Source organism: Pelophylax lessonae (genome assembly GCF_965119305.1).
Source record: "Pelophylax lessonae genome assembly, chromosome: 9".
NCBI lineage: Eukaryota > Metazoa > Chordata > Amphibia > Anura > Ranidae > Pelophylax > Pelophylax lessonae.
This window is the reverse complement of record NC_138776.1, coordinates 32,957,997-32,976,913: the sequence shown is the minus strand read 5'-3', so window position 1 is coordinate 32,976,913 and position 18,917 is coordinate 32,957,997. Positions and strand designations below refer to the sequence as shown.

The window sequence follows — 18,917 nt, the reverse complement described above, 5'->3', positions numbered from 1 at the left end:
TGAATGGTGCTGCACCACAATTGTTCTGTAACTACGTGGTTGGCCAACATTTTAAGAGTTAAAACAAGCAGTGAGGAGGTAACATGCCATCAAACGCCTCTGAAAAGCAATTCAGCTCAGGGTTGCTTTTTAGAGGAGTGACAGGCTTTGGCTTTTTGGAGCAAGAAGGTCCCCTAAGCAGCTTGTTGGCCAACCTTGGTCTACAGAATAACCATTGCCTCCGAATAGGAATTTCCTTGAGAATGCCTTACATACATTAAAATTCAAAGTTGAAAAATTTGACTTAAGCCCCGTACACACGATCAGATTATCGAACGATCCGTCGTCTGTTTTTTGTTGCATGCTAGTCTCATGTCAAAAGTGAAGAGGTTATTTTCATACGAATTTTCCCGTACGACAGAATTCTACTTCAGAAGTGATGTCATGTGCTGGATTGTTTTGTATTCTTTTGTCTCTGAGCATGCTCATTCTTGCTCTTAAGATTTTTTTCAGACGAAAACTGTACTAATTAAACGAAAATCGGATGTTGTGTTGACGTACGATAAAAATTTTATAGCCTGCACATCCAGTTTTTGTTGTCCGAAAATCCGTAATCGACTGTCGAAAGCACCATACTAACAATTCGAAAATCGGCAGATCGGTCGTTGGATGAAATTTCCCTTCCGATTTTCTTATAGTGTGTACGGGCCTTAAGAGACTCTGACATTGTGTTGTGTTAAAGACACATTTTAATGAGTGGATGGATTCCTTGGGTGACGTTACACCATCTTTGTCATGTGAAGATAGAATATTTGACTCAAGAGGGAACTGAAATTACAGAGTAGATCTTGAAGAATTCTGTTTGGCTCTCCAGCTCCATAGGTAAAGCATTCATGGGGTCGCTAGCAGCTGACACAGTTCTTTGCATGGATGCTGAAAACAGTTATTTGAAATAGTCACTCTCCTCGTAATTAATTTATTAAAATACAAAATAAACACAGGCATTAATAGGCTCAAACTTGACTTTATTTTATTTTTTTATTAATATATATATATATATATATATATGTGTGTGTGTGTCTTTTTTTTTTTCCGGGGGGATTTTCTTTAAATGTTCAGTCTGAAGTATTTAACAAAGGATTACATCAAAGTCTATTCTATTCTGGTACACCAGGTCCCTTCACTTAACCGGTTGCCGACCGCCGCAAGTACATATACTGCGGCGGTCAGCCCCGGCCAGGCAAAGTGACAGATGGGTACGTCACTCGCTTGTCACTTGCTTGTGAGCCAATAGCGGGCAAGCGCGCCCGCGGAGGCGCGCGCCCGCCCGGCTCGTTCCCTGGGAAGTCCGTGCGTGTGACCGGCGGACCCGATGCCCGCCGGTCACTCGCGATCGTCCGCCGTGAAGGGAGAAAGGCAGGCGGCTAATGTAAACAAAGCCGCCTGTCATTCTCCCCTGTGTAGGAATAGTGATCATATGGTTCTACTATGTAGGACCGTTGATCACTGTTCCTACACCAGTAGCCATGTCCAATCACAGTTAGAAGCACGCCCCTAGGGACACACTTAACCCCTCCTTCCCCAATAAAGTTAACCCCTTCCCTGCCAGTGTCATTTTGCAGTAACAGTGCATATATATAGCACTGATTACTGTAGTAATGTCACTGGTAACCCCAAAAGTGTCAAAAATGTCAGTCAAGGGTCCAATCTGTCCGCCGCAATGTCGCAGTACCGCAAAAAAAATCGCAGATCGCCGCCATTACGCGTAAAAAAAAAAAAACACCAAAAATGACAGAAATATTTCCCTTTGTTAGTAAACGCAATAACTTTTGCGCAAACCAATCAAAATACGCTTTTTGCAATTTTTTTTTACCAAACATATGTAGCATAAAACAAATTGGCCTAAAATGTTAAAAAAAATTAGATTTTTACATTTTTTTGGGGAATTTCATATAAAAAAATTTGAAAAATATTGTTATTTTTGCAAAATTGACGCTCTTTTTTGTTTATAGCGTAAAACGTAAAAATCGCACAGGTGATCATATACCACCAAAAGAAAGCTCTGTTTGTGGGAAAAAAAGGACGTCAAATTCGTTTAGGTACAGCGTCGCACGATCGCGCAATTGTTCGTTAAAGTCACGCAGTGCCGAATCGCAAAAAAAAACCCTGGTCGGAATGGGTGTAAAATCTTCCGGGGCTTAAGTGGTTAATAAAACCCTCAACTGAAATTTGTTCTTCTGGGCGCATCTATTTCTGACCAAGTAAGGGATTCCCGGGCCAGCCAATATCGTTTTTTTTTTTTTTGCAGTCTGTTCCTACCAATTAAAAAATAAATAAAGCATATTCTTCATCCCTGCCCACTGCATTCTACAGCAGTGGTTCCCAACCTTAATCCTCGAGTACCCCCCCCCCCAACAGGCCATGTTGTGGATATTTCCCTTGGATAAATCAGCTGAGCTGTCATAAATACCAATCCATTGATGTTAATCTAAAACAACTGTGCAGGGTGAAAGAAAGTATCGGCGTCCTGGCTTTAGAGCGTTAATGGTTGCTATGGTGGTGGTGGCAGCTGGCAACTCATGATGCTGATTCAGGGCAAACTGGATCCTGTGGTCACTGCATCTGGGGGAAACCTAGATGGTGACCCAGGGTACCAGAGCACCATGGTTGGGAAACAACAGAGTAGAGGTAACATTATATTGCACACAGTTTTAAATCTACTGGAGGAAATTTGCACTGCCTAGAAGGATTGGCAAGAGGTTGCAGTCCCACCCTTGCTCAAACCATTGTCAGTTTGCTAATAACAACAATGCATGAAAATTTAATTATATACAGAGACATTTATAACTTTAGCACAATCCCAATGTGGCAGTTCAACCAATGATATTACTTGATGCCTGAAGCTGATTTTTAAATCTGATAACTTTCCTTTTCCCATGTACCCTTTTCATTTTGTTTTAATTTTCCTACGGCTCCCCCTGAGTCAGTAACATCTCCAGGGATCTCTCCCCCAGCATGCTCATGACTATCCTCTGCAGGTTTGCAAGATTCAGTGTCCTCCTCTGACTCTTCACTGGAGTCGCTGGTCTCACGCAGCTGGAAGGGGTGCCATTTTCTTTCTTCCACACTGAAAAAAGAGGGAGGAAATTGTGACTTTATAAAATGATACACAAGATGAACATTTTTGTTGAGTTATTTTGCAATGTTGGCACATCTAGGACAAAACTGCAGAACGTCTTCCTCTCATCTTCTCCTTAACACAGGAGAGGTGGAGGGGTTCTGTAGTCCATATAGAGAATAAGGACAAATGTACTGTTATTGATAAGAATGCAGCAAAAGCAAAGAGCAGAGGACGTGATCTGCTCACTTGATTTCTGGCAGGTTCTACAGGTATTTTTTTTTTAGAACCGATGTAACAAAACACTTATAATGGTATATTTAATAAACCAAAAGCATTGCAGCTGTGAGCTTAAACAGCTAGCAAAAGGCTTTCTGATAAAAGTGACCACTCTAAGGGCTCTTTCACACGGTCCGCTCCGTAGGCGGATCCGTGTTGCTCAGCGGGGATCGATCTGCGATCCCCGCTGAGCCGGGCGGATGACAGCTCCGTCTCCGCTTGCAGAGCAGAGAGGGAGGTGTCTCAGCCCCCGCTGCCCTCTATGGGGGATCGGATGAGAGCGGACCGCCTGTCCGCTCTCATCAGATCCGATCCGCTCCGATTACTGAACGGATGGAAAAATAGGGTTTCCATCCGTCCAGATTTCACGCACAGGATCGGATGCGGATGGCAGCGGGTGTCAGCGGAGGTGTCTCTGCTGACATCCGCTGCCCCATAGAGCTGCATGGTGGATCCGATCAGATCCGCCTAAAAAACTGACAGGCGGATCTGATCGGACCGCCCGTGTGAAAGAGCCCTAATGGGGCTCTCAAAGTCTCCTGATCCCTCCTGAGACTAATGAACCCGAAAGCAACGTGTATTACATTACTTCCAGGGTCACAGCTGTTATTCTTTGGCTAGTGTGGTCGAAGATGCAGCTATTCAAGCACAATTTGTGTTTAGATAGCTTCATTGGAGGGCTGGCAAGACATTGGGAGTCTAATAGATCCTCAACGTCTTCATAAAGAGGACCTGTCACCTGCCCCATGCTATCACATAGGGGGCTTGTAGTTAAAAAAAAAAAAAAAAAGGAAAAATAATGTAAGAACATTTCTAATCCACCTCTGTCACACCCTATAAAAAAAAGCACAGATGGATCAAAACATCAGGTGCGCCACACATGTCAGGTTTCGTTGTGAACGCCAGAGTGAGAACAAAAATTCTGGGATCATAATTCATGTTTAACTTTAAACTGATAACCTGTAAAGGCTTTTAAAGTGTAGCCTATGGAGAATTTCTGGTACCATCGTTTTTTTGTAATTTCGCAGGCATTCGCGATTTTAAGACTTGAATTGTTTGGTATCTATTTACTCGACACAACCCAATTTTTTTATACTCTACAAAAAATTGGTCCTATGTTGTTTTTGTTTGCACTAAAATTCATTTTAGTGTATTTTTTTCCTGAAAATATGCGCTTGATAAAGAGCTGTGCGAATATCTTGTAATATAAAAAATTTGCAGCTACCACCATTTTCTTCCCTGGGAGCTCTGCTTTCAGAATATATAATTTGAAGGGGGTGAGTGGTGTGTGTGGGTGGGGGGGGGGGGGTATTGTAATTTAATTTCTAGCACAAAATGCAGATTTTAAGGAGTGAAAATAGGTGCCATAGTAGGTAAGTGGTTAATCATAACCCAACCCTGAGCAGAAACTTCCTAAAGTTGGCCATAGATGGTTGTGCGTTTTCAGCATTAATGTATCATTTCTTTGTTCTTCCAGGTTAAAGGAGAAGTATAACCAAAGTTATTTTGGCTACACTTCTCCTATAGATAGCAAGAGTGCAGTTTGTTATGCACTTCTTTGACTTGTTTTAAGCTGGCTAAGATCCCCTTTTAACTGGCATCGCTTAGGCGGTCCATGCTCAGGAAAGATCCTGACTTTCTGACTGACTGATCCTGCGATTAATCCAGATGCCTAGACCGGCAGCTGGCTCAGCCTCTCAGTATGCAACTGAAAGCCTGAGCCAGCCGCTCCCACCCCCTCCACAGCCCAGTGCTCCACTGAGCGCTGGAGGGGCAGATCAGAGAGCCGGTGACTGACAGTCCAACCCTCTGCACAGAGTGGAGGGGAATACTGTGTTTGATCGCTCAGTTTTCAGAGTAGAGCCAGAGGGAGGCAGATGCAGCTGGGATCAGTGGTGAAACCATCTAGGTAATTATGTTTTTTTTTTTTTTTATATCCCCATTCTTCTCTTTTAAACTTTTGACAGACTAATGCACATTATGTTTTGTAATGTTTCTTATTTTTCCAATAAAGAATTGGATGTTGATAATCAAATCGAGCACACTGACCATTAGATAATTGAATGATCATTCAGTTTGCTGATTTTAGTTCAATGTTCTATCCATTTATGGCCAACTTAACACTTATCCATTCTTACATTGTAGATGCCATTGCTGATAGTCCAAACTCTTATTCTCTGTGTTAAGATTAACTGATGGAAGAGAGATAGATAGATCCCTTTTAGATTGTAAGCTCTAACGAGCAGGGCCCTCTGATTCCTTTTGTTCCAAATTGTAGTGTAAATGTAATGTCTGCCCTCATTTTGTTAAGCGCTTCGCAAACTGTTGGCGCTATATAAATCCTGTATAATAATAATAATAATGATAGATAGATAGATAGATAGATAGATAGATAGATAGATAGATAGATAGATAGATAGATAGATAGATAGATAGATAGATAGATAGATAGATAGATAGATATGGATAGAATCACAGATACTTGATCAATGAAATAGTTAGTTGCATCTGGGATAATGTAGGTTTTTTTTCCAATTATCTAGATAGATGGTTAGATAGATGGTTAGATAGATAGATAGATGGATAAATAGATATGGATAGAATCACAGATAATTGATCAATGAAATATTTGGTTGCCTTTGGGATAATGTAGGATTCCCCCCCCCCCATTATCTAGATAGATGAATAGATAGATGGATAGATAGATATGGATAGAATCACAGATAATTGATCAATTAAATATCTGGTTGCCTTTGGGATAATGTAGGATTTTTCCCCCATTATCTAGATAGATGAATAGATGGATGGATAGATAGATATGGATAGAATCACAGATAATTGATCAATGAAATAGTTGGTTGCATTTGGGATAATGTAGTTTTTTTTTCCCATTATCTAGATAGATGGATAGATAGATGGATAGATAGATATGGATAGAATCACAGATAATTGATCAATGAAATAGTTGGTTGCATTTGGGATAATGTAGTTTTTTTTTCCCATTATCTAGATAGATGGTTAGATAGATGGATAAATAGATATGGATAGAATCACAGATAATTGATCAATGAAATAGTTGGTTGCATTTGGGATAATGTAGTTTTTTTTTTTTCCCATTATCTAGATAGATGGATAGATAGATGGATAGATAGATATGGATAGAATCACAGATAATTGATCAATGAAATAGTTGGTTGCATTTGGGATAATGTAGTTTTTTTTTTCCCATTATCTAGATAGATGGTTAGATAGATGGATAAATAGATATGGATAGAATCACAGATAATTGATCAATGAAATAGTTGGTTGCATTTGGGATAATGTAGGTTTTTTTTCCAATTATCTAGATAGATGTTTAGATAGATGGTTAGATAGATAGATAGATGGATAAATAGATATGGATAGAATCACAGATAATTGATCAATGAAATATCTGGTTGCCTTTGGGATAATGTAGGATTCCCCCCCCCCCCCCCCATTATCTAGATAGATGAATAGATAGATGGATAGATGGATAGATAGATATGGATAGAATCACAGATAATTGATCAATGAAAAAGTTGGTTGCATTTGGGATAATGTAGTTTTTTTTTTCCCCATTATCTAGATAGATGGTTAGATAGATGGATAAATAGATATGGATATAATCACAGATAATTGATCAATGAAATATCTGGTTGCCTTTGGGATAATGTAGGATTTTCCCCCCATTATCTAGATAGATGAATAGATAGATGGATAGATAGATATGGATAGAATCACACATAATTGATCAATGAAATAGTTGGTTGCATTTGGGATAACGTAGGATTCCCCCCCCCCCCCCCCATTAGATAGATAGATAGATAGATAGATAGATAGATAGATAGATAGATAGATAGATAGATAGATAGATAGATAGATAGATAGATAGATAGATAGATAGATAGATAGATAGATAGATAGATAGATAGATAGATAGATAGATAGATAGATAGATAGATAGATAGATAGATTTGGGGGGTTTCAGTTGAATTAAATGCATACATTAGGTAATGTCTTCCCTCCGAGTCATGTTCATTTGTCCTTGAGCCAAAGCACCAATGTTTTGGGAACTTCTGCTCCATTCTTAATGTTGTTTCATTGATCTAAAAATGGAAAAGAATAAGGACAGATTACTGAGGTGCAGTTGGCTGAACTCAATGAACTTTTTAACCTTTTTAACCGTATATGAAACTGATGGGCAACTATTGGTTGAATTCAATAAAGTTGTGAGTTTTTGCAACCTGACTAACTATATGGAACTCTGGCAGACAATACTGAATATTAAGAAGAAGAAGAAGAAGAATAAAAAAAAAAATGGGGACATGAACTGACCTGCCAATGAGACCTTATCTATCTTGTTCTGTTCTATTCACTTTGATATTAACAACTTGTACCTTCTTTTTTTTCTGAAATGCATCTTGGTATTGCAATTTTATTTTTAGATATATAGTACAATAAGTTCCAACTGTTGTTACTAATCTGTATGTTACAAAGATGCAATCAAAACTCAAAAAACAAGCAAACCGTAAAAAAAAAGCTCATGTAAATGATACAAAAGAGACTATTATACACAAGTAAAGTACTGTCCCTCAATTGCTACACTTCCCCTACAGTAGGATAACCATTTATTCTGTTCGTTATTATAAATCAACGTCCAATTCTTGACATTAAGAAATCAAATTTCATGTTACAAAAGGTCCTTGGAGTCCAATAAAGTCAACTTTGACATAAGCCCAAGCTTTTCTAATGACCTGCCCTCTATCTAAGATTGTGCATTGACAGTCAATGTAGCAGATGCCTCACCTGTGCCTTCCATAATTCTTCCTTCTCCTTCACCATAGCTGCATGTGTGGCTCCCATCATGGCAATGAGCAAGTTGAACATCAGAAGAAAGGCAATAACACAAAAAGAGCCGTACAGTAGAATGTACATTTCTGGGAGGTCCACAGCATAGTTGGCAGGGCCATTGAGGATGTTCATAAAGAGTTCATAGGTGCTTTCTAAGGAGATCGCAAATGGGTAAAACGCGCCAAGAGCTGTTTGGTCTACTGGCACAAATACGATGTACAGAGCTAGAGAAAGAGAAAAGACAATAAAAATTCAAAGGGATTAATCCCTGTACTATATAAGAGATACTTTGGAAAGAAATTGGCTTTACACCTCCGCCGGTCCAATATATTTATTGAAACCTGTATAAAACTGCCACCAGGACAAGGACACAAACCATAGAAAGGTTGACGCGTTTCACTCTGACAACGTGATTCTTCAAAACCTAGGGAAATACTGAATCTATACTTCTTAAATAGGAGCCACCCACACCTATCACAGGTGCTAGGTGATGTGATCAGTTCCCCATGTGTCTTGATGAGCAAATAAAAGCATTTCACATACAAAAGTGAATCACCCAACAAAATTTGTTTAATTTTCCATTGGTATTTCATATCATAAATATTTGTACTTGTATTTGTGTTAATTTATGTTCTCAGGTGATTCACTTTTGTATGTGAAATACTTTTATTTGCTTATCAAGACACATGGGGAAACTGATCACATCACCCAGCACCCGTGATAGATGGGGGTGGCTCCTATTTAGAAAGTGTGGATTCAGTATTCCCCTAGGTTTTGAAGAAGCACGTTGTCAGTGTGAAACACGTCAACCTTTATATGGTCTGTGACCTTGTCCTTGTGGCAGTTTTATACATGTTTCCAAAAATCTATTGGACCGGCAGAGGTGTGCAGCCAATTTCTTTCCCAAATTGTATACAAGGATGCGAGCCGTGGCTTGCATCCAGTCCCACCTATCCTCAGAATTACACCTCTCACCTGGAGCAGCAAATTAGCCTCTCTGTTTTTCATGTCTATATAAGAAATAGGGAGAGGCCAGAGCAGCAGAGCATGCTGGGAGCTGCTGTTGACAATGGCCAGAGGATCAGAGGTTGAATAGGATTTACTGAGATCAGAGGTGCACAACCTTTAAGGTTCACACTGTTGCGATGCAAACTCACTGTGGGTTCCCACATCGCACCCTACTTGCAGGCAGTTCACACTGCCATATGTAAACTGCTGGAAGTGTCGATAAAAAGTTAATGGCACCCTCAGATTAGTTCGCAGCTCGCAGTGCGAACTGCCAATTCGGACAAGAATCAGATTGCATGGGTGTGAACACCCATGCGATACGATTGTGGTGCAGACCAAAAAAAGCGCCCTGCGCGACTTTGGTCCGAATGCGATGCAAATTCAGTCATACAATCTGTATGGCTGAATTTGCATCGCAAAGACGTTGCATGTGATTTGCATAGCAGTGCAGTGCGAATCACGTGCAATGGCTTCCATCGCACCAGTGTGAACCGGCCCTGATATTAGAATGGAATCAGATAATCAAAGTTTCCAGTTTCCAAAATATGACATTGAATTTTATGTAAAACCACTTTTTAGTTTTAATTTTGGATGGGGTGTGAAAGGGTCAGTCAAAAGGGGTCACAAATGAGGGAGGTTCATTCTCTTTATTGGTCTTGGTAACCATTGATACCAGTACAGAAAATGATGGGAAATCCAATGGGAAGAGTAGATGATGGGGAATTTTCCAGTGGGTAAACCCGTTCTAGTGAAAACTGCCTGAAAGGGGATACTCCCTCATTTTAGACAGATTTCTTCTTGCTGTCTCTCTGCACAGGAGGACATGGGAATCTACTTGACGGGACATAAACATAGAACATATCTGATAGAGATGCTATCCATTCCTTATTCAATCCAAAACTAAAAAAAATAAATACAAAAAAAAAAAAATTATCCTTATGCAGAGCTACTCCCAAAGGGTCACTTGATTCTTGGATCCCTCTTCTCCTGCACAGCCAGGCAATATGCATAATCAGGAAGCACTCATCAGTCAATAATCTAGTCAATAGGCTTGGTTCTGATCATTTATTAGAGAATGTAACTTGGATGGGATTAGAGAAGTATAGGATGTCCACAACTGACTTCACAGCACAAACTATGAGGACAACTGGATAACTGTTGCTGATTCTCAGCACAAATTTCCAGGCTGCACTTCTTCAAGAAAATTTCCAAATTGACTGCAGGATTCTTGAACTTTTCCACAGGAAGAAATTCCAACACATGTAGCTCAACAATGTCTCCAGCAGGGATGAAGGTAGACTAAGCTCTGTCCCTCCTGAAAACTAGCTAGGTCTTGCACCTGGCTGCTTTCTCTTTTGTAGGGGGGGTGAACAAAATAGAGATTACCTATTCAGTCCCTGGTGATTCCTGGAGCAAATATGGTGACTTCTGTTCAGGCCATCGGCTGTACAGGTCCCTTATGCTAGCAGGGTGTCACAGCCAAGCCTGATAAAAACTACAGGGAGTGAGGAAATCCCTGGCCTTCCCTTCTCCTTCTTTCTCTCTCTCAGAGCCCCCTAGGACAGTGGTCCCCTACAGGCCTCTGGATCCTACACTCTGCTCCTCACTGACCAGGCTCCAGAATACGTATTGGGCACTCTCCACCTACTGGGTGGTCTTTGCCACAGGAATTGGGAGAGTCTCCATGAATATTCGGACTGGGGTCTCCATTCCAGTGAAAAGCAAAAAATATTGCGCTAACCATAAAAAAGCTGCTACACCAAACAACTGACAAGAAAATTGTGAATAGCAAAATGTGGAAAAAAGTGCAGCGCTAATAAATACTAGCAATATAAACGTGTATATATATAAACCAAGAAAGGTAAATACAAATAAATAGCAAAATGAATAAAAGTGAACATCAAATCAACAGTCCCATATGTGAAGTGAAAAAAACAGTCCACAACGGTGATAATTGAAGTGCTCACTGGATCCCAACACCAACAAGATATAGAGATATAATGTGCTCACCAGAACGATAGGACTCAAAATGCCATATAGCATATGAGTCAAATCAGCTTGTTGTACAATGGATGGATAATCCGAAAGGGATGACTGAGGTCACTGATGTTGAGGTGAAGAGGTAATAGCAGATATGAACCGTCACACCAGAGAGGCTCTCACTCCGTCAGATGGCCAGAAAGGAACCAAAAAACAAGGGAGCACAAAATAGTGTAACACTGCTAAAATTTTAATTAAATAAAAATACACCAAATTGCACTTACAAACATCTCGTGGTAAAGAGCGTATACAGATGCAAAGGTAGGCTGTCAGCAGCGTGGCCTTGACGCGTTTCAGCATAAATGCTTTTTTCAAAAGATAGTGCCAGTGGCACTATCTTTTGAAAAAAGCATTTATGCTGAAACGCGTCAAGGCCACGCTGCTGACAGCCTACCTTTGCATCTGTATACGCTCTTTACCACGAGATGTTTGTAAGTGCAATTTGGTGTATTTTTATTTAATTAAAATTTTAGCAGTGTTACACTATTTTGTGCTCCCTTGTTTTTTGGTTCCTTTCTGGCCATCTGACGGAGTGAGAGCCTCTCTGGTGTGACGGTTCATATCTGCTATTACCTCTTCACCTCAACATCAGTGACCTCAGTCATCCCTTTCGGATTATCCATCCATTGTACAACAAGCTGATTTGACTCATATGCTATATGGCATTTTGAGTCCTATCGTTCTGGTGAGCACATTATATCTCTATATCTTGTTGGTGTTGGGATCCAGTGAGCACTTCAATTATCACCGTTGTGGACTGTTTTTTTCACTTCACATATGGGACTGTTGATTTGATGTTCACTTTTATTCATTTTGCTATTTATTTGTATTTACCTTTCTTGGTTTATATATATACACGTTTATATTGCTAGTATTTATTAGCGCTGCACTTTTTTCCACATTCTCCATTCCAGTCACTCATTAAGTCCTGGAACCTTCTAGAAGCCAGGGGGAGGTGACTGAGACCCAGCCCTCAGAGCCTGCAAGCTAGATTTTACAGGACCCCGAATAACCTAGATTCACAGGCTATAGTGAAGCCCAACTAAATGTATCTACACTAAGCAACTATGTACACAGGGGGGTGCTACACTTATATAGACTCAGAAAATAGAGAAAACACAAATGTTACTCCATAAAGTTGGACTTTGTGGAGTAACATTTGTGTTCTCTGTTTTTTTTGAGTAAAAAAAAAGGTTTGGCTTTCATACTGGAAAGAGTTTGGAAGGAGTTAAAATGCACCTGTCAAAAAATTCTGAATGACGCCTCTCAAACATATGTCAAACGCAAGCTGCATTTGCCCATCCACAAAACCCCATACCTAGTTGACACAGGTGCTAATTCTTTTGTGCATTTTTGTAGATTTCCTCAATATGGAGTCCAAGGATGATGAAAAACGGACCACTGGGAGGAATGAATGTTGTTTCAGCCAACATTACGATTAGGTTCAAACTGCTACAATATGATTTTGATCTGACTTTTAGTGCGATTAAATAGTGCTACTTGGAAGCAACTTTGATGCAACCTAAATAAGGCTTGTATATTCTATGTGGTCAAAATCGTACCAAAGTAGTAGAGGAAGCTTTTCTAAAATTGCTCTCTGCTGAGACACATTGTGAACAGATACCGTTGAAAACAATGGGATTTTCCTTGTTATGAGATTCAATTGCAACTAAAGTGGGACTAGCTAGCAAGACCTAAAGCATATATCCAAGCAAAAAATAAATAAAAATATGTGGCCATCTCTGCAATACATGTACATTCCCTCCGTGCTTTACACCTTTACACATGCTGCAAGTACAGAAAAAAGTGTTGATGTGCCAGAAATATAGAATGCTCCCACTTTCCTCTTTGACGTGACAACAGAGCTTTGAATTCCTAAGTACATGGTGTCAGCTCTGTCTACTTAATTTCTGATAGATTACAAAGAACACAGCCCCCTCCTCCATATCTCCATCACCCGTCAATATTCCCCCAACCCCATCTCCATAACCCCCTGTTATCCCCTAAACCTCTCTTTATCTCAATAGCATTCATCATCTCCATAACTCCTCCCCCTTTTAATTTTCAGAATTCCTCCTTCTGCAAAAGCAGAGAACAGGAAAAGTTGTCAGCTCACAAAGATTTCTGGCAAAATTAACAGGTATTTTTTGCACTTATTGAACAGATACAGTATTACAAAATACGTTCAATGGTATATTTACCAGACCAAAAGGGAGAAAAAAAAGATAAAGGAAAGAAACACCCCATCCTATCCACCAAAAAGAGAATAAAGGTAGGAGAAAAAAAGGGGATTTTTTAGTGCCTAGCATAAACACACAAATATAAAAATCCAATGAATTTATTAGTACATCAAATATTAAAACCAACAGTAAATATAACAATAATACTTTTGTCCAAATGGTGTATCCGACTCAACAAAATCAGATACATGTGATGTGGGTAATTCAGGATCAACGCGTTTTACCCTAGGTAAGGGCTTCTTTAGGATCCAAATATCTAGAATTAACACCACTTGAATGGCCAGCATAAATGAGCAATGGCCTGGAGGGTAAAAATAAAGGTCACCCACCACTGGATGTAAATACCCAAATTCAGATCCACCAAAGGTAGTTATTAAAAGTAATAAAGCAAGCAAGAACTCATGATCACAACAGGCTGGCGAAATGCCTTTATTTCCTGCAGAGAAAAGCACAGATTACACCATAGGAAAAAATAAGGCTCACAAAGTGCTTTCTGTGATGTCACCAACCACTTCAGAGCAGATCCCAATGTGCCCCGAGCCAGCCTCTCCTACACATTAGGCAGTAGTTGGACAGAATCAGCCCTCTCAGTGAGGGTTAGCCCATATGAGCCATGGGATCATCGCTTGTATTCAGCCAATATGGTTCTGCCGTCTGCGCCTGCCATCCGCAACCACACCAGACAACCCAAAGATGTTTCTTTTAGGATTTTCATGCTTTAAAGGGGACAGGCTCAACTGGTAGTGAGAGAGGTAACCATTCATGAGACAGGAACATTTATGAACCATCTAGCCACCCAGCAAATCCTTGGCATAAAACAAACAAAACGTCTGCTGGTCTGAAAAAGTAACACAACTTATCTAATTTCCTGACTAACATGGTCCCTTCCAATAGGTTATATAGATAATTTTTTATGTTTACATTTTCACGCTGTGCTATATCTCGTTACAGATTTTTGTGTTTTTATGAACATTTAAAATAAAAAGCTCAATTATTTCTATGCTACTTACCTACGCTGTAACCAATCACCACTACAGCCATAAGCCAAATAAACTTCAAGACATCAGTTGAACCTATCTGTAATATGAAATAAAGAAATGTAGACAGTTAGGCTTCATGTACACGGGACGTTTGAAAATCTCTCCCGAACTCTGGAACTTGACAGCTAGTAACCGACAGTTAAAAACATCAGTTTTTGCCGAGTTTACATGCCATGTTTATGTGCATTTAGCAGCGTTTGCATTTAGAAGCATTTTTACATTGTAAAATGGTCAGAAATGTATCCCCATTGAAAACACCTAAAAATGAAACACGAGTTATAAACGCGAGTTACCGTGTTTAGACACGTTTGCAGGCTGTTACAAGCATTTGGCGTTTCAAATGCCAATAAACTTCTGTCTGAACGCATTTTTTTGTTTTAACCTCCCTGGCGGTATGATTCTTTTGGATTTTAGGTGCTGAAAGCGGTACCATTATTTTGCATGTAATTCTTGTGAATGAGCATTGTATGTATACATATATTATATATATATATATATATATTATATATATATATATACGTATATATATATATATATATATATATATATATATTGGGAAAGAATTGTTATACAGTCAGATCAAAAAGACTACTAAACCAAGCCCACATCCTGGTTATTAAATATCAAAGAGAGAGGTATTGAATGGGATTGTGGTATATCCATAGGGTGGGGACCAAGAGAAACCCATTGGAATTCCCAAAAAGTGGACTTTAAAGGGCTGGTGTAGTAATAGGTGAGCAAACAAGGGAGTAAAAATATATAAATTTATTGAAATATATTGTTAAAAACAAAAATCAGCATGATTACTTCACATATGGTAACTAGCAACATAGTTTGAACATGAAGACATAGAATTAGTCCATAAACAACTCAACCATGTTGAAACATTGAAGGTATTTTCTTGGTGATGGTTCGACGCGTTTCGCCAGAGAAAAGTAATCGGCTTCCTCAGGAACCAATTGTTGGAGGCTAAATAGGGCCTCTAACATTAGACATATACAGAAAGGAGAAGAAAAACAGACATAAACATTCATAAATAACCTTCATGTTATACCATTGAAGCATAGTTGATACATAACATATCAAGCTCCTATTAAGTAGAATACAAAACAACTATACATTATTGGTCAACTTGCTCACCTAGTTCACAATGGAGTTAACATAATAGGATTCGAGATATCCCTAGTTATCCAGTGAGGCCAGGATGCAAATAGCCCTCTCCAATAGATCCTCAAATAGGGCTCCAAGGAACTCCTCTATGAGGGTAGATGGACCGAACCTCTTCCAAGTTTCCCAAGGGGATGAATACATCCGATAATATATGCCAATGAGTAACCTCAATGTTGTCACCATGGGGTCCTCAGCAACGATACGATGTTGGAGGCAGGGGATTGATAAAATAAAAGCCCAAAACCACTCTGTAGTGTTTCCATGATAGAAGGGAAAGAGAACACAAAAAGAGAGGACAAGAGATAAGGATGATAGCAAATAATTGTAACCCACCAAACAAATAACAATCTGCTTGGAGGTAAGGTATATGAGCCCATAGTTGAGGGCTCCATTCAAATAAAAGAGCCTACCTTGCCATGGAGTCGACACTGTGTGGAGGTACTGGACGCCTGTGTCCGCGGTATCAAGTACCGCAGCCATCGGCGTCTCTGCCTCGTGGGCTTATGAGCAGGAAGAGGTCCCGCCGGAAGTGCGACGCCAGAAGCGTCCCGACGTCACTTCCGGCGCGGGCGCTATGCAAGTGCGCCACTTCCGGTATGGCTGAAGATAGTAATGCAGCCATCGGGTACGGCGCAACTGATTCCCATTGCTGGGAGAGGACCGGATGTTTACCAGAAACATCCTACCTCTGCTTTGCGCCCGAGTCCACCTGGAATGGAAAGGGAGAACAGGCATACACTGGCTCAAACCGGATCTGTCAGTACATCCCGATCCTATCAAAAAGCAGAAAAACAATGGTGATTGATAAAAGTACTTCAAAGGTCCCAAAACAGAGAAAGAAAAGGGAAGCCAAACAAAGGAAGGGAGCATATATGTATATATATGAAAAAACATACATGCAACCAAAAACAAAGATTAGTAAACAAATAAGAACATAATATACAGCCCCTAAAAAAGGAGCATATTTAATAAGCATGTCTCATTGACACAATTGCCACATAGATAGCTCACATCGGAGCAAAAAGGATGGCTAGTCATAGGGATATAGTCACATTATCTCCTAAATTGGGAAGGGGAGACAAAAAAGGAAAAAAAAGGAGGGGAGGGGAGAAGGGAGAAGGAGGGAGGGGGAGGGAAGGAGGGAAAAGAGGGGGGGAAAAAAGAAAAGAAAAAGGGGGGGAAAAAGGGGGGAAAAAAAGGGGGGAGAAAGAGGGGGGAAAAAGGAAAGGGAAAAGGGGGGGTAAAAAGAGGGGGGAGGGGGGTATATCGGGGGGTAAGGGAGGGGGGTGGGAGGTTGGTTGGGGGGGGGGGGAAAACGAAAAAAAAAAAATATATATATAATAAAGTATATAAAGAGTATATGAAAAATGTAAAAAGTATATGAAAAATATATGGAAAAGTCCTAGAGGTGGACAACAGAAAAGTCCCAGAGGTGGATCATCATTGATGGATTATGGATTCAATTAGAGAAATGGTTTATATGACACGGCTGAATTTAAGCCGGGCCATTTAGTAGCTTGCTGATTAAAGATCCATTTTGCTTCCTTTTGGAGAATGATTTTATCGGTATTTCCACCTCGTGGGTTTCTGTTGACCACCTCTAGGACTGAAAAGGAGACCATATGAGGGTCAAAGCTATGGTTGAGACCGACATGCCTACATATTGGTGTATAAATTAGACCAACCTCCAAGTAATAGAGGTGGTCACTGATCCTTTGCCAAAATTTCCTTTTGGTTTTGCCTATATAGAAGGCACCACATTTACATGTGGCTAGATACACTACCCCTTCCGTCTGACAGGTGGCTGAGAATCTCGGCCGCAGCATTCCTCCTCGTGGCAGGGGAAGGGTAATACCCTCCCTTACCCATGGGCATAGGTCACTGTGGGTCCCTAGTGATCCCTCCGATCCCATAGAAGTGGGAGACTGGAAATGGCTGTGCACCAAAGAGTCGCCCAGAGATCTAGCCTTCCTAAATACTAATTCTGGTGTTGATCGAACATATCGGGAGATTGTTGGATCCTCCGTCAAGAAGTGCCAATTTTTGGCCAATATGGAGCGGATCTCTTGATGGTGGGCATTGAAGGTAGTGATCATTTTAGTTGTAAAGGGAGATTCCTGTTTTTTGGGGCGGTAAATCAACTCTTCCCTTTTCTGGGATTTAGCCTTTTGATAGGCTTTTTTTAGGACCCTATTGCTGTATCCCCTAAGTTTTAGTCTCTGCTGAAGGGCTTTTGCTTCCCTCTCAAAGTCAACATCCCTTCCGCAATTGCGGCGTATCCTAAGGTACTGGCAGTAAGGTATATTACGTACAAGCGATCTTGGATGACCACTCTGGTAATGAAGAATAGTGTTACCAGCCGTCTCCTTCCGGTACAGGGAGGTAAATAGAGTTCCGTCAGGAGACATGTGTATATAGGTGTCAAGAAAAGGAATCACCAACTTGCTGCATTGCATTGTAAATTTTAGATTGAATTGGTTGATCGAAAGATATTGCATAAATTCCAACAATTGTTCATGAGATCCCGTCCACACCACCAGGACGTCATCAATATACCTTTTCCAGGTAAGGACATGTTCAAAAAGGGGTGACGCCTTCTCATCAGAGAACAGGACGCGCTCCCATCCCCCCAGGTACAGGTTGGCGTACGATGGGGCACACGCTGTCCCCATCGCTACCCCCTGTACCTGGAGGTATGTGTCATCATTGAAGGAAAAGATATTGGAATTTAAAATAAATTCCAAAAGTCGAAGAACAAAATCAGTACGAGCCCAATTGGAGCGCTCCTGTTCCCGGAGGAATGAAGACGCCACCCTTAGACCTTTGATATGGGGAATTGAGGAGTATAGTGCTTCAATATCAATCGCTACTAGTAGCGATTGAGTAGGCACGACAAGTCCCTCAATGGTCTTAAGTAGTTCCACCGTATCTTTAAGATAAGATGGTAAACTAGCTACTAGTGGGCGTAAATGGCTGTCAATGTATCGACTTGCCATTTCTGATATGCTTCCTATGCCAGATATAATTGGACGTCCTGGTGGTGGGACGGTTTTTTTATGGATCTTAGGTATAGAGTAAAATGTTGGCGTGATTGGCCATTTGACCCAAAGGTATTCAAATAATTCCTTGTCAATCACATTTTCCTGAACAGCGTTGGAAATCAAAGTATAA

At 40.4% G+C, this 18,917-nt stretch overlaps 1 protein-coding gene across 1 annotated transcript in view; it reads right to left on the bottom strand.

The window, feature by feature from the left end:
- Positions 1-2,889: 2,889 nt before the first annotated feature.
- Positions 2,890-18,917, bottom strand: part of LOC309563655 (transient receptor potential cation channel subfamily V member 6-like) — a gene marked incomplete at both ends in the record, with an annotated part of 65,027 nt that continues 48,999 nt past the window's right edge. Inside the window, 4 exons of the mRNA XM_082268229.1 lie at positions 2,890-3,106; positions 7,403-7,503; positions 8,204-8,472; positions 14,547-14,613. Coding sequence (XP_082124355.1) covers positions 2,890-3,106; positions 7,403-7,503; positions 8,204-8,472; positions 14,547-14,613 — 654 coding nt within the window. The remainder of the gene's footprint in view (positions 3,107-7,402; positions 7,504-8,203; positions 8,473-14,546; positions 14,614-18,917) is intronic.